We start from the raw sequence: 18,455 nt of genomic DNA on the forward strand, positions 1-18,455 counted from the left end.
CTCAGGATTTTGGTTCACTTTTTTCCTCTCGGTTCAATTTTGTAATTTCTATTCTCAGGAAATAAAACACTCAAAAAACAAAAACCAACCAACCCCATGACCCGTATCAATCTGAGGGGGTATCCACTTGGAAAGGATACACCAGCCCCACGTCCCAGATCACACTGCTCTGGCCCAGGAGTTCACCACGCAGAAGACGCTGCCTTGGACACCATAACCCGTCCAAGATCTCACCACTGGCGAGGGCTGCACTCCAGGCCCTGAGACCAGGGCAAGCAATGCCCATGGGCTACCTCCGCTAAGGTACTGACAGATGAGACGCAGGTCACTTATTGCTTTTCCTCTTCAATAGGAGGGATTCCATTATGCTTCTTGATCTCGTTGTTTACTTAGCCCACAGTCCTAGTGTACTCTCTGCTCTCTGCCCTCATACTCCCATGCCTAAGGGGAAATTATGGACAGCTTACTACCATCTGTGCCATTCTAAAAATTAATGGAAATTAATGCTTTCCCCAGCGTGCACCCGCCTATTAGTCTACCCCTCAACTCCCTGGGGACAGGACCTCACGGTCCCCACTGCATCCTCCCCGCCCCCAACTCCGGCTTGCCACCCGACCTCTCGCCCGTCATTCCATCAATGGTCACCACCAGTCCCCCTTCCCCTTGGTTACAACAAACACCACTAACATTTAAATACATTTTACCGAACTATCAGTTCATTCCCTTCAATAACATAACTGCAGAACCTCCCACCTTGACCCAAGGAATACACCAAGATAGTATTGTCATGAAAAATATAACTTAGGCTTTTTTTTTTTAAAGATTTTATTTATGTATTTGAGAGAGAGAGAGAATGAGAGATAGAAAGCATGAGAGGGAAGAGGGTCAGAGGGAGAAGCAGACTCCCTGCTGAGCAGGAAGCCTGATGCGGGACTCGATCCCGGGACTCCAGGATCATGACCTGAGCCGAAGGCAGTCGCTTAACCAACTGAGCCACCCAGGCACCCATAACTTAGGCTTTTAACACACAAGTCCACCAAAATACTGTTAGAGACCCCAGAAATTTCAGATCGGCTTCCATGGCTAATGCCATATAAATGGGGAACTTGGTTATGGGCTAATCTGCAAGGGTTCCTTGTACTACTTCTTTTCTTCCTTTGCACCTTATAATAAAATGTTTTCTATGTTATTCAAGACAACTTATCTCTACTCTCTCAAATTCTCCTCTATTTAGGCCAAATACCCCAACTAACAGAGCTCAAAACTGATGTCAAGATATCGAGAGGTCAATTTTAATATGTATTTTAAAATTTTCTCTTTAGGGGCGCCTGGGTGGCTCAGTCATTAAGCGCCTGCTTTCGGCTCAGGTCGTGATCCCAGGGTCCTGGGATCGAGCCCCGCATCGGGCTCCCTGCTCAGCGGGGAGTCTGCTTCTCCCTCTCCCTGCTTGTGTTCCCTGTCTCTCTGTCAAATAAATAAAATCTTAAAAATAAATAAATAAATAAATAAAATTTTATCTTTAAAAAATTTTTCTTCAGGGGTGCCTGGGTGGCTGGCTCAGTTGGTTAAGCGTCTGCCTTCGGCTCAGGTCATGATCCCAGGGGCCTGGGATCGAGCCCTGCATTGGGCTCCCTGCTCAGCGGGAAGCCTGCTTCTCCAGCTCTCCTCCCCACCTGTGCTTTCTCTATCACTACCTCTCTCTCAAATAGGTAAATAAAATCTTAAAAAAAACTTTTCTTCTTCATTTTTGAGGTATAATTAACACACAGGTATTAAGTAACACACTGTATACCCTTATGGTGGACAGCCTGTTCTGACAGGATACATTGTGAAATGATCACCTCAATCAAGCTAATTAACATAACCATCAACTCAACAGTTACCATTTCTCTCTCTCCTTTCCTTCCCATTCCTCCCTCCTTCCTTCCTTTCTTTTGTAGGGAGAACACTTAAGATCTACCCTATTAGCAAATTTCAAGTATACAATACAGTATTATTAACTATAGTCACTGCTGTACACAAGAACTCATTTTTATCTTGCACACCTCAAACTTTGTAGCCTTCGACCAACACTGCCCTATCTCCCCCTTCCTCCCATCCTAGCAACCACCACCATACTCTCCGCTTCTATTAAATTGACTATTTTAGATTCCACATATAAGTGAGATCATGCAGTATTTATCTTTCTGTGTCTGGCTTACTTAGCATGAAGTCCCTCAGATTCACCTATGTGATCCCAAATGGCAGGATTACCTTCTTTTATAAGGTTGAATAATATTCCACTGTGTGTATGTATACACACACACACACACATACACATCAATATGATGTGTATCATATTTATCATAATATGATCAATTTCTTTATCCACCAATAGATATTTAGGTTGTTCCCATGTCTTGGCTATTGTAAATAATGCTGTAATGAACATAGACATGCAGATAGCTCTTCAAGATCTATACTTCATTCCTTAGGAAATATCTCTAGAAATTAAAAATGCTCTCTTGACCCAATTTAAAGGCCCTAGCTAAGTAGCAAGTCAGTTTCCCTTCTTGAGTGGCTGACTGAGTCCACACCCTGGCCACTTCCCTTACTGAGCTCTCATACCCTGGGCCACTATGCATCCACCCTAATTACCCTGGGGCCAGGTACCAGACAACTAAGGACAATCTCTATGCAGCCAAGTGAAATTATTCAAAATAGCTGATCCTCAGGAGAGCCCATGAAACCTAGCTAACCTCATCCCACTTGCCATACCTAAGCTGCCCCTTACTTCTCTAATTTGCTGTTACTTTGTCCTGGGGTGCAACCCTGTGCTGCACCGCATGGAAGCTTTAACTCGCTCAGAACTGTAAGTAACAGAGTTCTGCCTTTCATCTATCCAAGTATTTTTATATTGTGTCCCACCATCTTTAAAGAAGAATCTTTAAATCTATAAAACAATTAGAAAAGAAGGGCCTAGGGGCGCCTGGGTGGCTCATTTGTTAAGCGTCTGCCTTCCGCTCAGGTCATGATCCCAGGGTCCTGGGATCAAGCCCCGCATCGGGCTCCCTGCTCGGCAGGAAGCCTGCTTCTCCCTCTCCCGCTCCCCCTGCTTGTGTTCCTGCTCTCGCTGTGTCTCTCTCTGTCAAATAAATAAATAAAATCTTAAAAAAAAAAAGAAAAAAAAAGAAAAGAAGGGCCTATAAAAATGATCTAAGTTTCTACCTTAAGGAGAGAAAAAGAGCAAATTAAACCCAAACAAGCAGAAGATAACAAAGAGTAAGATCAGAAAAAATGAGTAGAAAATAGACAAAGGATTAAAAAAAAAAAAATCAACAAAACCAAGAGCTGGTCCTTTGGGGGTAAAAAAAACTCTAAAATTACGTTAGCCAGACTGATCACGTGAAAAAGAGCAAAGGAAAACATTTCCAGTATCAGAAATGGAAGAGGTGGCTACACTACAAATCCTACAGATTATAAAAGGTAACATAATGAATAATTTTCTGCCAATAAAGTTCACTTAGGTAAAATGGATAAATTCCTTGAAAGACAAAAAGTACAAAAATTGGTTCGAAAAGAAACAGGAAATCTTAATAGCCCTATGTCTATTTAGGAAATTGAATCTATAAATTTAACATCTCCCCAAAAGAAAATTCCATGCCCAGATAGTTTCACTACTGGTAAATTCTATTAAACATTTAAGGAAAAAATACCAATCTTATACAAACTCTCTTAGAAAAAGACAAAGGAAGAAACATTTCTCTATCACAATGTGCAGCCAGCATTATCCTCATAAACATTACAAGAAAACTACAGACTATTCTTCATGGAAACAATGCAAAAATTCTTACCCCCAACACAACAAAAACAACAGAAGAACAAAGAAAAAAACCTCAAACTTTCCAATTTCAAAACTGACTATAACGCAACAAAAATAAAGGTAGTGTGATACTAGCATACGGACAAATAGGTCAATGTAAGAGAACTGAAAGTCAAGAAATAAAACCATGTGTCCATGGTCAGCTGGTTTTTGACAAGGGTGCCAAGACTATTTGGTGGGAAAAGAATAGTCTTTTCAACAAATGGTGCTGGGAAAACCGATGATACACATGCAAAAAAATGAAATTTGACCCTTACCTTGTAACAAATATAAAAATTAACCCAAAATAGATCATACTCCTAAATGTAAGAGTTAAAACTATAAAACTCTTAAGAGAAAACACAGTGGTAAATTTTCATGACTTCTGCTCTGCCAACAGATTCTTAGAAATGATACCAAGAACATAAGCAATAAGAAAAAAAAATAGACTGGGGCACCTGGGTGGCTCAGTTGGTTAGGCGACTGCCTTCGGCTCAGGTCATCATCCTGGAATCCCGGGATGGAGTCCCAGGATTGAGTCCCGCCATCAGGCTCCCTGCTCAGTGGGGAGTCGGCTTCTCCCTCTGACCCTCCCCCCTGTCATGATCTCTCACTATCTCATTCTCTCTCTCAAATAAATAATCTTTAAAAAAGAAAAAAAATAGACTGCACTAAGTCAAAATTAAAAACTTTTGTGCTTCAAAGGGTACCATAAGTTCAATGACAACCCACAGAATGGGAAAAAATATTTGGAAGTCATATATCTGACAAGGGACTTCTACCTAGAATTCTTACAACTCAGTAACAAAAAGGCAAATAGCACAATTTAAAAAATGGGTAAAAGGTCTGAATAGACATTTCTCTAATGAAGATGTACAAATGACCTATAAGCAAAGGAAAAGATGGTCAGTGTCATTAGTCATCAGGGAAATGTAAATCAAAACCACATGAGATACCATTTCACACCCACTACACTGGATACAGTCAGGTAAGTAAGCATTGGTGAGAAAGTGAAAATATCAGAACCCACACATGCTGCTGATGGAAATATAAAATTAAAGGACAAATGTGGAAAACAGTCTGGCAGTTCTTCAAGCAATTAAAAATAGAGTTAGCAAATGATCCAGCAATTCCATTCCTAGGCGTATACCCAAGAGAAATGAAAACATATGCCCACATAAAAACATGTACAGGAATGTTCATAACAGTATCATTTATAAAACCAAAAGGCAAACACAAACCAAATGTCCATCAACTGATGAATGGATAACGTGTAGTATATCCACACAATAGAAAACCATTAAACCATAAAAAGAAATGAAATACTGATAACATGCTATAACATGGATGAACCTTGAAAACATTATGCTAAGTGGAAAAAAGCCAGTCACAAAAGATAACATGATTTCACTTACATAAAATGCCCAGAATTACCAAATCTATTGAGACAGAAAATGGATGCTTAGGATTGGGGGAGGGCCAGGGAAATGAGAGAATGAGGAGTTAAAAGTACAGTGTTTCTTTCTGAGGTGATGAAAACGTTCTAAAATTCACTGTGGTGATCTGTGAAAGTACTAAAATCACTGAGCTGCACACTTTAAGTAGGTGAATTGGATGGTATATGAATTATATCTCAATAAAGCAGTTTTGAAAAAGTCCTTCAAATTTTAGTAAACCAAACCCAGCTATAACAATATCTGGAGACAGAGATAGAGAAAGAAAGAAGGAAAGGAAAAAAGAAGGAAGGAAGGAAGGAAGGAAAGAAAGAAAGAAAAAAAAATCATTACTGAGTATGAATTTTGTCTACTATGCAAGGTTGATATTTTAGTATCAATGTAATTCACCATATTAACAGAATAAAGGGGAAAACCCATACAATCATCTCAGTAGATAGAGAAAAGGCCTTTGACAGAATTCAATACCCATTTGTAATAAAAACTCCCAGTATATTAGGAATAGATGGTAACTGCCTCAACCTCAAAAAAAAAAGAAAGAAAAAACGAAGGTGATTACGGTAACTTCTAGGAAAAAGATAGCGTTTTCAACAAATTATACTGGGAAAACTAGATATCCATATAGAAAATAATATACCTCAACCCTTAGTTTATGCCATACATAAGTCAACCCGAAATGCATTTTATCTAAACGTAAAAACTAAAAACTATAAAAGGCCCAGAAGAAACACAGGAGAAAAACCTGTGAACTTGGGGATAGGCAAAGATTTCTACCTAGAGCAAAAATATTTCTGACCTTTGAAAGAAACTGATAAACTGAACTTTATCAAAACTAAAAACTGTTTTTCAAAAGATAACATTAAGAAAGCGAAAAAGGCAGGAGTGCCTGGGTGGCTCAGTCAGTTAAGCATCTGCCTTCAGCTCAGGTCATGATCCTGGGGTCCTGGGATCAAGCCCCATGTCTGGCTCCCTGCTCAGTGGGGAGTCTGCTTCTCCCTCTCCCTCTGCCGCTCACCCTGCTTGTGCTCTTCTACTCTCTTTCTCTCTCAAATAAATAAATAAAATCGTAAAAACAAAACAAAACTATTTTTCAAAAGATACCATTAAGAAAATGAAAAGGCAGGAGCGCCTGGGTGGCTCAGTCGGTTAAGCATCCAACTCTTGTTGATTTCGGCTCAGGTCATGATCTGAGGGTCATAGGACAGAGTCCCACTGTGCTCAGAAGGGAGTCTGCTTGAGATTCTCTCCTCTCCTTCTGCCCCTCCCCCCATTAGCATGTTCTCTCTCAAAAAAATAAACCTTAAAAAAAAAAAAAGAAAATGAAAAGGCAAACCACAGACTAGAAGAAAATATTTCCAATATATATCTGATAAAGGACTGGTATCCATTACACATAAAGAGATCCTGCAACTCCGTAAGACTTTAAAATGCACAATTTAAAATGGGTATTTGAAGACACAATTCACAAAGATAGATCAGTGGTCAATAAGCACATGAAAACACACTCAACATCTTAAGTCACCAGGGAAATGTAAACTAATACAAGATAGTTCTATACACGCATTAAAATGGCTGAAATTAAAAAGACTGACAATACCAAGTGTTGATGAGTCCGTGAGGCAATTTTTACCCTTTACGTTGCTGATGAAAAATGGTACAACCACTTCAGAAAGCTCTGTAGCAGTTTCCTGTAACGTTACACACACCCTTACTATATATGCATATATGTCCTATGCTGGATGAAATGATTTGATGTTCTTATAAGTATGCGCCTAATGTTTGAATCTTGGTTCTACCACTTGCTATCTTTACTACCTTGGACAAACTTCTTTAGTTTCCACACATATACCAACAGGAATAATAGTACCCACACCTAAAATAGTACCTACACCTACAACATAACATTGTTGTGGAAATTAGTTAATGCATGTAAATTACCTAGTAACAATGCCTAGCACATGTAAGTACTCAATAAACAGTAACTTCTGTGATGACTCTATGAATCATACTCATTCATATTTAACATGCCTGACACAGTTATCAGGAAATGTAATTCCTCCAAGTTGTTATTGATGTTTTTAAAAATTATTTTGACTAATCTCATTCCTTTGCACTTCCATGTAAGGTTTAAAATCAGCTTGGTAATTTCTACAAAAAAAAGCATGCTGCAATTTTGAATGAAAATATGTTGAATACATAGATTAAATATGGGGGGAATACACATATTAATTACCTTATTGTGTGAGAAAAATTTTTTCCCTTTAATTGCCTTTGATTCAAAGATCAGAACTGCCTAAATTTCTTTTAAAGATTTATTTTTTCATTGGGGAGGGTATGTGCTATGGTGAGCGCTGTGAATTGTGCAAGACTGTTGAATCACAGATCTGTACTTCTGAAACAAATAATGCAACATATGTTAAGAAAAAAGAAAAAGAAGAAGATAGCAGGAGGGGAAGAATGAAGGGGGGGAAATCGGAGGGGGAGACGAACCATGAGAGACGATGGACTCTGAAAAACAAACTGAGGGTTCTGGAGGGGAGGAGGGTGGGGGGATGGGTTAGTCTGGTGATGGGTATTAAAGAGGGCACATTCTGCGTGGAGCACTGGGTGTTAGGCACAAACAATGAATCATGGAACACATCAAGAACTAATGATGTAATGCATGGTGATTAACATAACAATAAAAAATTAAAGATTTATTTTTTTAGAGACTGAGAGAGTGTGTGCATAAGCGGCAGGAGGGGCAGAGGTAAAGGGAGAGGGAGAGAAACAGACTCCCCGTTGAGCATGCAGTCCAATGCGGGGCTCCAACTCATGAGCCTGAGATCATGACCTGAGCCGAAATCAAGAGTCGGACATTCAACCTACTGAGCCACCCAGGTGCCCCCAGAGCTGCCTAAATTTTGAATTTTTATTATAATGGAAGTTGGACAGTAGGAATCATAAAGGTTGATAAATCTAGGGAAAAACAAATTGGGGTCCATAAAGATTAAATTATATGCTTCAGCTAGTAGGATCAGAACCAGACTCCAAGACATTCTCTTGATCTAGTCTCTCAATCTTGGTACCCCGCTAAAACCCTTTTTTAACCCTTCTCAGAGGGGACTCTCTACTTAACAGAATGAAAACAAATGACTATAATATATAATATTAATAATATTAAGATTTCACAGCTTAATCAGGACAATTCTGAAAGCTATGGACACAAGTTCCTAAAGTTGGGGCACAAGCCCTCCTTTGTCCATTCCTGAGTGGTTCAACTACATAAAGTTACTAATCATCAGTTAACTAGAAAATTCAATTAATCAGAGCACCTCATCCCCACTGGCAAAAGATGGGGTTTCTAAAACTGAAATAATGTGTTTGAGCAGTGATGAGGAAAACTCTCCTACCCACAAATCACTGGCTGTTCCTCAGAGAGCATTTGGTTTTACTTACTCTGGACTCTATCAGTGATTCTCAATGCCACCTGCACATATGAATCGTCTGGGGGAACTTTTGTGGAAATGTCTGGGGGTGGGGCCAGGCTTGAGAACCACTGCCCTAGCTCACCCAGGGAGACCTCCAATTTTGTCCAGCCGGCAGCTGTACCAGTGCATTTCTCTATTTAACCAGCAACCTTTACAAACGAAATCATCAGCTGTGGGTTTAAGAAGGACCAAAAAGGTTATGAAACCCAGAGTGATACAAAAGCACCAGTTCCCCAAAAGGCCAAAGACCAGGGTACTGTGGCTGCCCACGCCACTCAGAAGTCTGAGTCATCTCATGACCCCGACCATGGCCACCGATGGACATTTACAAGAACTTCTACATAGACTACTTCCCAAATCAAAAGGTGGCCTCAGGGTGACCCCTTATTCCCATCTTTCCCTTTATATGAGCACCCAGACTGTTGAATTATCCAACAATCTAGACTATTTGGATTATTCATCACTGATTTATAGGAAGGAATATGGGAGGCTTTAAGAGGTGGTATTCAGAATTCACCTCGAAGGGCTTTCCTAGAAAAGATGCCTTTAAAAAAAAAGCCGTAAGATTTGTGGTTAACTCACCAACACTTCACCAGAGCGTGCTACCCAGCTACTGAGGTAAAAATCAAAGTGAGATTTATTTCCAAGGAATAAAGACCAAAAGACTGCCTTCAAAGCTCTAAACCTAGTCACTTACTTTGGGTTTAACTCCAGAAAGGGCCGGAGGACTAACACCTAAAAAGCTGGAAACAAAGACACATACACTTCCAGGTGTGGATTTTTATTTTCACAAAGAGACAACAATGCCTTCCCACATACAAGTATTTACAAAACCCAACTGATTCACCAAGCTAGAACCTGGGTTTTTTCCAGTTCTCAACATAGTTGGGAACATGGAAACATTAGTACCCACACAATTCCCAGAGATGGAATTTATCCACCAAACAGTGTAGATTACCTAATGAAAGTGCACTTACCTGCACAACTCAGTCTAAAAACCTCTGTGATACAAACCTCATGGCCAAGGTTTCATTAATCTATTTGGTTTAATACCATGCAAACCCGAACAAGTGTGCTGCTACACTAACCTGAAAATCGGCTCTCATTTTACAATTAAAAAGGTTCTCAACGCTTTAGCAACTATACAGAATATGAAGGTTTATTTCAAAAAAGAGTACATTTTTTTTAAACCAGGATACACAGATGCACTTAATGTAACAGTACCTTCTGCAAAAATAGGTTACATAATACTCAGAAATGCAAGGAACAATCTTATTCTCTAAAAATTAGACAGCAGACTTTTTTTAAGCTTAGACAGCCTTCAAAATGGAGGCTGAAAACGCTTGGTGACAAGAAACTCTAGAGCCTGACACCACAGAGCTAATGCTGCAAATGAAACTACTACCACACAGCTGCAAACTACTCTTTATATTCACACAGCGTTAAACAAAATGGTTTTGATTTCATCTTTTCAAATGTGTCTTGGTGCTGCAAGAAAAAAAGTTGAATGATACACAAAACTATTAAAAGTTACAACGGAACTATTTAAACATCTTCTCCAAAATTGAGAAAAGCAATCATGTTAAATTTTAAAAAAAGAGAAAAAAAGAAAAGTCTGACAGAACTCTCAAGCAAGTCAGAGGTCCTCTTCATAAAGTAGTCAAGTAAAGTTTACAGGAGATTTCAATAAATTATCTTGAAACCATGGCAGAGAGCTAATTTTCAGAATCGTCGTGGAGGTCCACCCTTAAATGGCTTAAATCCGGAGCCACTTCCTCTTGGCATGGAATTGCCACTGATTTGTACAATTCTATTAATTGGGGATGCATTACTGAAAAAGGTTTAAAAGAAAAAATTGTCAAGAACAAAAGAATAAATTACAGCTACTACCTATTAAGCATTTATCATTTATCAGGCACTGTTCTTTGTACTTTACCCATATTAAATAACTGACTTTTTTCAACAGTTTTGTGAGGTATGGACCATTACTAACCCCACTTTCTTGATGAAGAAACTGGGATCTGGAGGTTAAGTAACTTGCCCAAGATCACGGCTAATAAATGGTGGAACAAGGATGTGAACTTGGGCACTCTCACTTCAAAGTCTCTGCCTCATAGTAAGCCAATTAATGGGATGCACATGAATGGATTGGAGCAGTGGCTCTCAGAGTGTGATCCCCAGATGAGCGGCATCGGCATCACCTAGGCACTTGAACCTCCGAGCTAGAGGACATCATCACAGAATTATCTGTGGATTTCTTTTAGAGGAGGATGGATTTTTTTTTTTTATACGTGTAATGGCAATGTAGTGGGTACTAATGAGCGACACGGGAAAAAAGACCCACCAAAACACCCTACAACCAATTTGGGAGACAAAAACCCATGGTGAAACAGTTTAAGTAGAATAAGATCAGATTACATAAAGGTTCGAGTGCCTGACTGAGGATGGCAGGTTAGATCTGTGACCAGAGAGGCGGCTCATGGCTTTGGAGCAAATAATGGTCTAACAAAACAGTTCTAAGAGTTAAATTTATAAATAGTGTGAGTAACAGAGAAGGTGAAAGACTAATCGGAGAAGCTGAAATGTGGAAGAAGGCATAGCTATTACAATTATTTTTTAAAAATGGAACCACATTTAGAAATTTATGCTAGGGGTGGAAGGAGATAAAAGATGAGGCCCAGTCTGGGTGAACAAGACGCACAGTGGCACTGGCAAACTGAAAGAAGCTGGAGGCAACACGTGGAACACGAAGGTTTGAAACGGGAGAGGAATGAGTTTGCCTGTGACCCTGAATTTATGGAGACGGCAAAACATTTACATAAAGATCCCAATATAGAGCTAAATATCAAGAGCAGTGTCTGAAGTTCAACCATCTGAAGGAGCCAGCAAAGGAAATCAAAAGGGCAGAAAGAAAAGTCAGACGCATTAGAAAACAGAGGAGTATTCCCCCCGAAAAAGAAAAGCCACAGTGAGCAATAGTGCTTAACCACCAAGGACACTGAGAGCTCAGAAAATAAAGGAATATAAATGTGGCTAGAAAAAAGGCATTGGTGACCTCTGAAACCAAAGGCTGAATGAGTGCCAAGGCGGTGCAGACACAGATACAGTAAACACTCGCTCACTCCAGTCTGATGGTGGGGCTGACCAGCGCAGCAGGGAGTGGGGTCAGCGGGCCCGCCCCCCTTCCAAGACAGGGGAATGGGAAAGAGAAAGGCATGGAACAGAGGGGGAGACCAGACCCGCCAGCTGAGGGGCCACGATGGACGCTGGTGCACAAGAGAAAGCTCGCCTCTGAGGATACGAACAGGCTCTGGGTTAGTTAAATGTCCAACAGTTTTGCTAGAGCTACTGGAAAAGGGAGGGAGCAGAACGTACTTTCAGTCTCCTCTTCCTTTCTAGGACTCCTTTCTAGGACTTTTAGGAGTGACAGGTGGTGAACAAGATGACGGTTCAGACATGAAGTTAGTGCTCCTTATCTACTGGATTATGACACACACACATACCTGTATCTCAGTCCATGTGGCAGAATGCCAATCAGTGAACTTACAATGAGGAGTATAAACTAACAAATTAACATCTGCTGCCCGGCGTATAATCTCCGGGAGATCTGGAGTTAACATGGGGAAATGTTTAGGCAAAGTTAGGACTGTGACCACTAGCTGCCATTCAATATCTCAGAAACTATACTGCCCTTCAAGGAAAGGACAAAGGTTTGGGTGAATGCTGGCAGAAAAGTCTTAACCAAGTACTTACCTTGCGTGCTGGGTTATCATGCCTGCTCCTGTCCGGCCATCACCCATCCGCCTTGCATCGTGATAGCCAGGCCCTTGAGAAGGTGGACCGTGCCACTCTTTCCGTGGTCCACTTGTGTCCCGTCCATGGCGTTCAACCACGTGTCGTTCCTCAGGGTAGTGCTAAAGAGTCACAGATTAAAAGAAAAGTCACAACACCTGCAGCCTCATGCCGATTCCCTTAGGCTGGTGTGCTCTGAAGTGTCCGAAACACATCAATAAGGTGTCTGAGAAGAAAAGGGGGTGAATAATAGCAGAGCACATGCAAAGAGTTTCCAGCTATTTTGTACTGAGAAGCTGCTCAGGCTTCAGGGCAGGGTGTGGGGGCAATGTAATTTCTATTTCCGTAGCTTTCAGCACGCACATACTTTTTGACCCTCGGGAATTTCTAGATCCATATATGATGCATGGATGGACAGGTGTATAAGAAGGCAGAGTGAGGGGTCAAAACAGTACAATGAATCAGGGTAGGTGGTAGGATCAACAGGCAAACAGCACACAGACACGGTGGTTGTTGTCCTATTTCACATAGTACTCATTATTGCTATGATTCTTACAAGGTCTTACATACATGACTATGAAAAACAGAGTGAATGAACCTAAGGAAACAAACGCCATAGAACTAAAGATCCAAGGAAAGCAGAGTCAGAAGTGATGACACTTAGTCTACAGAAAATAAAGCTGAAGATACTATACAAAGATATAATATTGGCAAAACAATTTATATTAGGAAAAACAGCATTTTCAAGGGAGGAACAGGATCTCCTCCTGGGGATACCTTTTCTAAGTGGGTATCGGAATATGGGGGCCAGTCTAGGAGTTCTTACTCTAAGGCAGAATGTCTGGATTACAAACCCCATCTTAAAAGTTCTGCTCATGGGGCGCCTGGCTGGCTCAGATGGTTAAGCGTCTGCCTTCGGCTCAGGTCATGATCCCAGGGTCCTGGGATCGAGTCCTGCATCGGGCTCCCTGCTCCGCGGGAGCCTGCTTCTCCCTCTGCTTCTCTCTCTCCTCCTCTGTCTCTCATGAGTAAATAAAATCTTAAAAAAAAAAAAAAAAGTTCTGCTCATGGGGGGGCGCCTGGGTGGCTCAGTCGTTGAGCGCCTGCCTTCAGCTCAGGTCATGATCCCGGGGTCCTGGGATCGAGCCCCGCATCGGGATCCCTGCTCATGGGGAGCCCCCTTCTCCCTCTCCCACTCCCCCTGCTTGTGTTCCCTCTCTCACTGCATCTCTGTCAAGTAAGTAAATAAAATCTTAAAAAAAAAAAAAAAAATTTCAGGGCTAGCATCCTACTTCTTTCGACCATTAATGTTTTTGTTTTTAAGATTTATTTATTTGTTTGTTTGACAGAGAGAGACACAGCGAGAGAGGGAACACAAGCAGGCTGAGTGGGAGAGGGAGAAGCAGGCTTCCTGCTGAGCAGGGAGCCCGATGCGGGGCTCGATCCCAGGACCCGGGGATCATGACCTGAGCCGAAGGCAGACGCTTAACGACTGAGTCACCCAGGCGCCCCTGGACTATTAATGCTCAATTGTTGACAGTAAAATATGAAAAACATTAAAATCTTTGATGAGAACCTCATCTCCCAATCGTTCCACTCTAACTAATCAAGGCCACATCAAAATGGCAAATCCTCGGAATTTATTCCCGAAGAGGTGACAATACATTCTCAAGCACTTACCTGTGTTCCACTTCCTCGGTCCGTGATCACACCTCTGTCTCCCTCTCTGTTCCCGTAGCCCGAAGCATTACTGCGACTGCCAGGGGGAGCCCCTCTCACGCTGTGTCCTGATACTTCCCTCCCAGATCGTTCCGGCCTTTCAACTCTGTTAAACAAAACCCAAAGACATCTATGATCAAAACTTTATTACACCTTTTTTTCCTTAAACCCAAATGCGTTCTATGCCATTGGCTGGGCCCTGGCAACTACTCAAGATACCTTGTTTCCCGTTTGTCGGAGGACATGCTGCTGTCACTTTTCCAAGTGGTTGGTCTGGATGGATTGGGCCCTGCTTCTCGAGGATGTCTAGGGTGAGTGATATCAGGCCTGTCATGGATGATCACGGTTCTCCTCTCATCTCGTTCTCCCCGGACTTCTCGCCTGTCCGTTTCTCTAAGTTCATTTCTTGGTGGTGGAGGTTCATTTCTTCTGGAATCACTGAAATTTTTGGGATACCTTTCAAAACCCGGATCTTCTCTTCGTGCAGTAGGACGTGTTTTTTTCCCTTCACTTTGACCAACAAAGCGTTCTCGCCTATTGATTATTGAGAGCAAAGAACAGAGGTCCTGAAATGTACTTACTTGGCCTTATTCTTAATTGTATTTGCATAACTTACAAAAATCACAGCTTGTTTAAAAATTAACTTAAGGCAAAGCCACTAAAAAAGCCACAACTTTGATTATAACAACTTATACTCTAAATGTCTGGCATGAAGATTGTTGTTTAGCATCTGGGAGGAATTCACATCAAACACTCAAATGACTACCGACCTGAAGGATATTCTAGTGTTCTAAACAGTTGAAGCACATCCAAAGCTAACAGCATTGCTACCGAGTTTTAAACAAGGTTAAGAAGATAAAGCCAATCTACTTAACCTTGTTACGGTGGCCTATTAAACTAATTTTTTTCCAAAGTCTATTTACTTAAGCAATCTCTACACCTGACATGGGGCTCCAACTCATGACCCCAAAATTAAGAGTCTCATGCTCTACTGACTGAGCCAGCCAGGAGCCCCAAACTAATTTTGAATACTGAATCACATTTACATTAATAAAATCAAAAACCAAACATACGATTTGTTCTGAACAGTCAGATCTGAGCTGTAGTACTTAAGATTTTACTAGCGAACCAAAGTTATCATTAGCAAGGCTCATGTACCAAATATAACAACTTTTTTTTTAAAGATTTTATTTATTTGAGAGCGAGCGAGCAAGGGAGAGGATGAGCTGGGGGAGAGGCAGATGGAGAGGGAGAAACAGACTCCCGGCTGAGAAGGGAGCCCAACGTGGGGCTCGATCCCAAGACCCTGGGATCAGGACCTGAGCCAAAGGCAGATGCTTAACCTACTGAGCCACCCAGGCACTCCCCAAATACAACAACTTTCAAGGTATCTATCTACCTTTCAAAAGACGAAGACTGTACTGTTGAACTCTCAGGAAACCTGCCCCTCTCTCGGTGATCAAAGTCATTAAATCTGTTTTGCTGGCGAGAATAGTCAGATCCATGGCTGAATCGTGCATCTGTATCTAGAGACAACTTTTTATTCTCGCTCCAGTAAGGATCATCTCGCCTTGAAGAGAAATATTTGCTCATTTATATAAATTAGTTTTATAATACTCCAACAACACTTACTTGGAGTCATACATACCACATGCTAGGAACTGTGGATACTGAGGGCTAATAAACTCAAGACATAAAACATTCTGTTACAAGAACAAGCTAGCAAAGAATTAATTATCAGATTGCATAAAGTCATATAGTGTTAGAGGAATTTCACAGAGAGAAAATAGTTGAAAAATGGTCTGTTTTAAAATTCGTAAATGGAAAAGACAGCTACCATTTTATAATAAAATTCTAACAGTCCACAACTTTTTCAGTCACACTAACTTTGGAAAGGTTAGGTAAGTCCCAAGCACAATTCATTCATTCCATCTATTTCTCAACACAATCAACTAAATCTCACAGAACTTATATTAAGAAAATTAAATGACTGCATTTGGATATCTATTAAGCAGCATGAACACAAACACACAATGCACTCTTTCCAAGTCTGTCACTTCCAAGTTTATCTGCACTACCCTGTCAGAATTTTCACAATGGGTCTGAGTTTGAGAACCACCATGGGAGCCTACTATGGTGATGTATTTCCAGTCATAATGGAAAAACATTTGGCAACAGGAAGGGAAAGGGAAAAAAGAGCAGACTCTTCCTACTTGACAATGCACTGGATCCACTCCAGTCCTGCAATCATTCCCATCCCTACTGGATCATGACCTGTATTCCAGTGATGGTTGCCTGTACGTGCTAATCCTCCAATCAGTCTTAGTTTGAAAGGCATAAGATAGCAAGTGTTAACTGTTAAAGAAGAAAGCAGGCAACTACCTATGATCTACATCACGTGGGCGTTTCAAAGAATTCCTTTTCTCTTGTTCGTAACGAAGCTGTTGCTGTTGCCTTCTCAGCTCCTCTCGTTCTCGAGCAATACGTTCGGCTTCCTTACGGCGTTCCTTCAGACAACACAGAAGGAAGAACCAACCAATGCAAAATGAAAACACAAGGTAAGTACATGCACAACCTTGTTTCATCCTGTCATTAAGAAACCACCATAGGCAAGCACCGGGCAAAACACATACCTGGGACAAATATATAAACAAAATTGACTTCAGAAATCAGTAAGCTAGGCTACGGCTATTGTTCTGCAACATTAAAAATAACAAGAGATTGGGTGGTGGAAGTGGCAGGTAATTGGGAAGGTCAGATTTAGTTTCATCATTTGACTGAAACAAAAGCACCTAAAGGGAATTAGATATAAAGTTCTTAATATGTCTGCAAACTAAAGTGCCTTAAAACCCTGGATGCAATTCTGCAAAGAGAGGCATTATTTCCTTCCAGCCTTGGGAAATCATTCCCACTCTACTATGTAAGGAAATAAGTTATTATTTGCTGAGACTGGGATAGTGACAGAGCCTGGATTATAACTACTCTGGACTCATAGTCCTATGCTCAGACTATTAGGCTGCCATGATATTGCAGAGCTTGAGTTATTACCAATTGGCTAGAACAAAGTCACTACTAAATGTATTTTGAACTAGCACCTAAGTGATTGTTATCTTTCAGGGACACCTTAATAAATGCTCATTAGCTGAACTCATTCTATAGAAGCTTTACAGCAAGTAAAGCAAATTTTAGGGCAAAAATCACAGGGTTTGAAAAAGGTCAGTTATTTAAGATGAAAAGATTTTCTGACTGCACCTGTTCAATACGAATGCGTTCCCTTTCCAAGCGTTCGCGTTCCATTCTCTCTCTCTCTAGTTTTTGCCTTTCAATTTCTAGGCGCTCTCTCTCTCTCTGTAAGCGTTCCCGTTCTTCCCGTTCACGAATTATTCTAATGCGTTCTCGCTCTCGACGCTCTCTTTCTGCAATCTCTCTTCGTCTAACAAAAATCAGTATTTAGAAATACTTAAATTATGCTAGCACTGTGTGAAAGAGAATAGCTTTTGAGTTTGAATTTTTCCTTGAGGTTGGCAATTTTAAACTTCAACTCAACCTAAGTAGTTTTAATGTAATTGGAAAGAGAACTCAAAATAAAACTTTAAACAGATTCCAATGCTATCACTTATTTATTAAGACTGTCAACTGAGGAGCTGAATTTTATAGAGTAGTTGCCTCTTAGAGGATTCCTGTTTAAATAAAAATCCCATAATAATAGCCCATTAGTGAATCGACATTTTAAAAAGGAGATGTTCTACATATATGAATTTCCAAAACTACAACTTCTACTGTTTTTGAGAGGAAAATTTCCAGTATCTAGTCTACCTCCTTAAGCAAGGTATACCTTATTTTGATGACTTGGGATCATACCCATCAACGTGAATTACAGCAAATGCTACATATAATAAAATGTGGCCTTACGTTAAGGGCCTTTTTGGTGTTCACTGGCCCATGCTTCTCTGAATCAGGACAGAGTTCAAACGTTTGCTGAACTGAATGAAGTTACTGTATTGGGATTTCTAATCACGTTTTTGTCATCCCCTCACTCTAAGGCCCTCCATGCACTCTATCACCATGTCTTCTAGCAACCCAGTGGTTCTCAGTGGCTCAGTGCTGCCCCCATGGAAATCTGAGGGCCATTTGAAATTATCGCAACGACCATGGGGGCTGTTAGCAGCATTTAGTGAG

The 18,455-nt window shown here is 40.8% G+C and overlaps 1 protein-coding gene across 3 annotated transcripts in view; it reads right to left on the bottom strand.

The window, feature by feature from the left end:
- Window positions 1–9,530: 9,530 nt before the first annotated feature.
- SLTM (SAFB like transcription modulator) overlaps window positions 9,531–18,455 on the bottom strand; it is a 42,615-nt gene continuing 33,690 nt past the window's right edge. For all 3 annotated transcript variants that reach the window (XM_027571087.2, XM_027571086.2, XM_027571088.2), the window contains exons 15-21: window positions 17,529–17,709; window positions 16,659–16,783; window positions 15,676–15,846; window positions 14,496–14,810; window positions 14,238–14,382; window positions 12,519–12,679; window positions 9,531–10,596 (exon numbers count right to left, since the gene is read on the bottom strand). In XM_027571087.2, the coding sequence (XP_027426888.1) occupies window positions 10,488–10,596; window positions 12,519–12,679; window positions 14,238–14,382; window positions 14,496–14,810; window positions 15,676–15,846; window positions 16,659–16,783; window positions 17,529–17,709 (1,207 nt within the window). In that variant the 3' untranslated portion in view covers window positions 9,531–10,487. The remainder of the gene's footprint in view (window positions 10,597–12,518; window positions 12,680–14,237; window positions 14,383–14,495; window positions 14,811–15,675; window positions 15,847–16,658; window positions 16,784–17,528; window positions 17,710–18,455) is intronic.

The sequence above is a fragment of the Zalophus californianus genome, chromosome 6 (assembly GCF_009762305.2).
Source record: "Zalophus californianus isolate mZalCal1 chromosome 6, mZalCal1.pri.v2, whole genome shotgun sequence".
NCBI classification, from domain to species: Eukaryota; Metazoa; Chordata; class Mammalia; order Carnivora; family Otariidae; genus Zalophus; species Zalophus californianus.